Consider the following 6000-nt stretch of genomic DNA (forward strand, 5'->3'; position numbering starts at 1 on the left):
AAATTTCCATATGTTTAAACTTTGAGATGATCATTTTAATCAATAAATAGTAGCTCAAGCGTCATAATTTTCCCCTCCATGAAAACCATATTTCTATAACTACCTCTGCAGTAGCAAACAAAACATTTTGGGATAATTCTCATGGGATTTGCAAACTTTTCCATTCAGAACAATTACGGCGCACACAGGCAAAAGTGAGCTCAGCTACAATTAAAGTTGTCAGACCATGTTTAACTACATCTTAATCTAATCCATTTTATTTTATACAATCCTGCATCTGGATCTCATTTCCTGAATTCCTGTAGGTATTCTGGGTCACTCTTACAAACCCTTTCAAGTAGAGAAAGTTCAGCCAAGTCTACCTTAATCCAAAACTTTTTTAAAAAAAATACATTGGAAGAAAAAGAGCAAAGCAAGGAGATATTTTACCCTATCTCCTAATCCTTCTGGAAATCAAAGAGCACTAGTATTTTCCATCAGACAATGGACAGTAGTTAAACAGCACATTACATCTGTCACCCCCAGAGTACTTTTCAAGGGTTAAGCACTTCAGTTCTTGTAAAGCAACACAATCATCACCCCCCAACAGCTGCCCAAAGTTTTTCTATAATTTCTCAGAGCAATATACACCTTAATACACACACACCACCTTTAACTCTACTTCAGCTATGCCAAACATCTCTGTAAGCATTACTTCCGGCTCCTTCAGCTCTCAGCTTCAACAGGGACATTGGCTGAGCAGACAGCAGGGGATAGAAGAAAGGGAGGGGAAAGACCAGCTTTCTAGCCAAATTAATTTTCACGTCAGGCACTTAAAGAGGCTGGACACAATTTCCCTGGTACAGATCAGCCAATCCATACTGCAAGAGAACATTGATCGACAGGGAAGGCACCTATTAATTTGATGGTGTTTCCTGCTTGGCAGTGGGTTGGACTGGATGGCCCTTGTGGTCTCTTCCAACTCTATGATTCTATGATTCTAATTTGGCGCTCTTCCCCCTTTGCCGTTCATATATATATATATATATATATATATATATATATATATATATATATATATATTATAATATAAATAAATATTACACACACCTGAGCTGCTTTATGGAACAGTACATCTGCAATCTCATCAGGGAAACACACACCCAAACAAGGCAAGAAATGTTTAGCATACTTGTTCATTCTCTCCCTCACCCTTCTAATATTACTCCTGAGCATGTTTTAAAAAATAAATAAAGGCAGAATAAGAGTTAACACACTGAAAGTCTTGACGTGAAAGGGTGAGGATGGATATTGTTGTGGAAATGGCCGTTCCATGGCCAGTCAGCCAGGCCTTGTCAACACCACTAAGGACTACACAGAGATAAGGAGGTAACATCAGCCTTTATAGCCCCCAAAACAAATCAGCATGGAGCCCAAATTCCATGCAGGATGACAGCAAACAAAGGAGTAACTACCATACATTCAGGTGTGGGGTTGCCTAAATACACTGCAGGTAGCCAGGAGCTTCTACCCCATGTAAAATAAAAGTAAGTCATATCCCCAAGCAAACCCAAAGCCAGAACTAGAGAGAGCGATGGGGACTTTGCATAGACACCTTTCCCGAAGCCAGACAGGTCTTCTGGAAGACAAAGGACTTCCTGACATACCCACCACTGCCATCACTGACACCAAGAGCAGGTCTCTCATCCACCTCAACCAAGACTTAAAGGAGCACCTCCCCTTATTCTCCCTGGATACCCAGCATCAGGTTCAAAACCACAAGAATGGGGAAAGAGGGCTGGGATGCAAACGAAGGGGAGGAAGAATTTGGGGAGGAAGAGTTTGGGGAAATGGGGAAATACACACACACACACACAGATGTAAAATGTCTGAAGGGGGAGAAAGAAAAAAAGGCGGCCATGCCTGCCCAGGTGTGAAGTGACACAGAATCCCTTTCTCCAAACTGCAAAAGGGAACACCAAGACAGTACAAGTCCCTTTAGAAATGGAAAGGGGAACCTGTGTGTGAGGAAAGAAATTCACAAGAACTCACACACAACATCAACAACCCCTACACTTGAGGGAAATGGAAAGCAAATGGGAACAGCGCACCACTGGCCCCAAAACTGGAGGACTCAACAGGAAGTGTATGGAACTAAGAAGCTCTCATGATGACACTAGCATCTCCTTCTCCCTGCAAAACCTTAGATGACAGAAAAACATGGGGGGTTCCAGATCAACCCTTCAGGCCTCAGCTAATAAATGGGTTTTAAAAAGGGTGCCACCCCATCCTCAAAGACAAACTACATAGCAGCAGGAAGGTGGTTCCTTCAAGAGACTGAAAGGATCCCCACTCCATCACCTTCAGGATGGTGGTGGGATCCAGTTAGATGAGTTTGATGGGCTAAGTTCCTGCGTCCTACCCTCATTCAGATCCATCAAGTACAGAGGGAAGAAGCAAAGGATCCCCCATAGCAAGCTGACAGGATTAAACAAGTCTTCCCCTGACCTTGGATGCTCTCCCTTCCCTCACATGCGAACAAGGGAGGAATAATTTTACCACCCACCCTAACTTTTTAAAAAAGCAGCTTCCCCCAACTATGTGGGTGGGAACAAATAAGGAGAGCAGACATCCCTATGAGGCTTGTGAACCCCCTTTTAAAACAAAACTGGGGATAAGACTGAAAAGAGAGCCTCACGAACACAATAATTAGCATTAAGCAATGTATACCCCTTTTAAGAACCTACATAATTTGTAAGAGGCAGGCCTAGTTTCTCCAAGAAGGAAGCCAATTAATTCACAGCCTCGTACCCTCCCATCTGGAAGAATTGGGGGGAGGGAGAAACTTGAAATCCTAGAGCCCATTTGATAAGGGGGGGGGGCAGAAGAGAGAAATTGACAGAGTGAAGAAACTAAATCTATCATTAGATAAACCTCACTCCTTTCCAGTCACACGCACTAGCCTAAATATAATCAGAAAATGATGATGTGGGGGAGGGACATTGTTGGTCAGAGCCTCAACCATACAGTAGAGGCAAAAGAGAAATGGGGTTCCCCACCCACTGCAGCCCCAAGTTACTGATATTGGGGGGGGAGCTATTTTCCTCCACCCCTCATTTTCCTCCTTTCCCAAGCCAGGATCAAAAGTCCTTCAAAGTTTCCCACGAGCTTCAAATTTAGTGTGCAAATGCGGGGGGGGGGGTGGAGAGGGCAAAAAATATTAACAACAGAAGCAGAAATATTTTGCTGGGGTGGGGGGGAAGTGAGAAACTCACATACAGACACGGTCCATTTCTGCAACATTCTCCCTGCCTCCATGAAACTGGGTGACTGGCTAAGGAGGAGGGGGAATTGCCTGGGGGGGGTAGAAAAGAAGGAGGGGGTGTTGGTGCAGAAAGGGAGAACATGGGAAACCCACCCCATGTTGGAGGTTATTTTTACATCCCTCCTTAAAGAACTAGGGGACTCTCAAAAAAGCATGGGGTTTATTATTGGTGCTGGTTGAGTTTTATCGTGTGGGGGTACACAAAAGCATTAAAAAAAAACCTCAGGAGGGGACACACATACATTTCCAAGCATGCACACCTATTTTGCTGTTTTCTTGCATGTCTCAGTCCCTCTGTATAAAACTAAGGAGCTGATAGAGGGGGAGCATTACTGAAAGTAGGATGAATTTTTGTTTTTGTGGAGAGCAGGATTTTAAAATGATAAACAGCAGACATCCATATGCACAAACACACATATTTCCCTCTCCTTTACACCCTATAAAACAGTTAAGCGGGTATGGAAGAAGGGGAGAGATTAAAAACAAAACAAGAGAGCCCACACACAAAACTTAAACCAGCTAACACCTCCCCCCTTTCCGAAACTGTTCAAAAAGATAGAGGGGGAGGAAGAATTAAAGAAGAGTGTTGTTTGGGGGGGGGGTTGCAAAAACAATTAAGAATCGGGAAGAATGGCACGCATACATACACCAGCCTATTACGACGATCTTTCCTCTTTCTAAAACTAAGAGACTGTTCAAAGAGACTAATGGCAGGCACAGAGGGGGGGTTCCGCTGGAGGTGTACGGTTGCGGAGGGGGGTGCGCGCAAAAATCATTAAGGATCAATAAGGGAGCACATACAAGTTATTTAGTCCTCATTCTCTTAAAAGTAGAATGCTTGTCACAGAGAGACTTAGTAGCAACAGAAGTGGGGAAAGTGTTAGGAAGTAGAAGGGGTTTTTTTGCGGGGGGGGGATGTTGTAAAACGAATTAAGAAACAAGAGAGTTATCCCTCCTTACAGCTTCCAAAACTGTTCAAAAAGAGGTGGTGGCCCAAAGTGGGGGATGTTTTTTTTTATAAAAAAGTGTGGGCTTTTTTCTTTCTTTTTTAGAAAGGAGAGGGTTAGAAAACAACTAGCCCCTTCGGCACCCAAAGCAACCCTAAGCTTTCCCCACCCCCCTCAAATAAATAATAATAAACATAAACCCACCATCCTCATTTTTTGTACTCTTGTTTATAAAACTGGGGCGAGAGAGAGAGACGGGGGAAAAGAGGATACTAAAGAGGAAGAGCGCGACTCTGTTTCGAGGAGGGGGGCCTTTGGGGTTGGGGGTCCCTGTGCCAAAGGGCAAGGGGGGTGGGACGCGGAGGGGTGGGGGGTCCGGCGGCCCAAGATCGGGGCTCCCCCATCCCGGGACAAGTCGCCCCCCGAGGAGGAGGAGGCGGCGGCGGCGCCATCTTGTTGGGATCGATGAATTGAACAAAGAGGATCAATTTCCGATCGCGGCGGCGGCGGCAGCGGCGGCGCCGGGCTTATCGATGGGAGGGAGGCGGCGGGCGGCGGGGAAGCGGGCAGGGGCGGCCGGGCGGGATCCAGCCTTCCTCTGAGGAGGGCGACGGGGAAAGAAGGGGAGCCCAGGGGAGACGGAGGAGGAGAAGCCGACGCCGCTTCTTGACGGGACATTTGGGTTTTATTTTATTTTTAAGCGGGTGGGGGGTGGGTGGGAGGCAGGTTCCCTTTTCTCCTCAAGGAAAAGGAGAAAACGGCGGGAGGGTGTGAGAGAGAAGAAGAAAAAAGGGGGACACGCAAACGCACCATACGCACCTCAAGGGGAAAGCGGGGAAAGGGGTGGGTGGGGGGAAGAGATATAGAGGGGGGGCGAGGGTGGGGTGGGGGGCCCGGACGGGAGAGACCCACCCGCGAGCGGACCCCGGAGCCTGACCTGCAGCTGCTGTAAATCAAAGCGCTTCCAATATTGAAACATCGATCCCACATTGGCCGCCATCTTGAGACATATTGAGACAGAAGTGAGCGGCGGATCGAGCGAGGGAGAGAGAGGAGAGAGAGAGAGAGGGGAGGGAGGGAGGGAGGGAGGGAGAGGGGGCTGGAGAGCGCACGAGGAGGAGGAGGAGGGAGCCGGAGAGAGAGAGGCAGGCAGGCGGGCAGGCAGGGGGAGAGAAGAGGGGAGGGAGGGAGCGATACACAGAGAGAGAGGGAAAAAAAGGAGGGAGGCAGGCCGGCAGCAAAGCGGAACGAGGCGAGGGCGGGCGGAAAACCCGGACAGGAGCGGCAGCGGCCACTCGAGGCTCGCGGAATGGCCGACCCGGCGGCTGGCATAAGGGGGAGAGAATAAAATAGGAACACACTCATATATGTATACTGTGTGTGTGTGTGTGTGTGTGTGTGTGTGTGTGTGTGTATATATATATGTGTGTGTGTGTGTATATATATATATATATATATATGATTTCATTGTAATGGTAACGGTGCAGAGAAAACGAAACTTGGTGACAAAAAAGCGTTTACGACGATATAGATTGGGTTTCTTTTAATGTATATATTATTTGATTTTAATAATAACGCTGCAGAGAAAACGAAACTTACAAGTTGGAAGACTACATATATATATATATATATATATATATATATATATATATATATATATAATATTTGATTTTAATAATAACCGTGCAGAGAGAACGAAACTTACTGACAACTCGGAACACACACATGATTTTAAGCATAATGATGCAA

At 46.2% G+C, this 6000-nt stretch overlaps 1 protein-coding gene across 10 annotated transcripts in view; it reads right to left on the reverse strand.

The window, feature by feature from the left end:
- Window positions 1–5342, reverse strand: part of CUX1 (cut like homeobox 1) — a 264706-nt gene extending 259364 nt beyond the window's left edge. For 4 of the 10 annotated variants that reach the window (XM_060268521.1, XM_060268522.1, XM_060268518.1 and 1 more), the window contains exon 1: window positions 5164–5342. In XM_060268521.1, the coding sequence (XP_060124504.1) occupies window positions 5164–5241 (78 nt within the window). In that variant the 5' untranslated portion in view covers window positions 5242–5342. The remainder of the gene's footprint in view (window positions 1–5163) is intronic. The other 6 variants (XM_035138891.2, XM_035138887.2, XM_035138885.2 and 3 more) reach the window with 4 other exon arrangements.
- Window positions 5343–6000: the final 658 nt, after the last annotated feature.

This window comes from Zootoca vivipara, chromosome 15 (assembly GCF_963506605.1).
Source record: "Zootoca vivipara chromosome 15, rZooViv1.1, whole genome shotgun sequence".
Classification (NCBI taxonomy): Eukaryota; Metazoa; Chordata; class Lepidosauria; order Squamata; family Lacertidae; genus Zootoca; species Zootoca vivipara.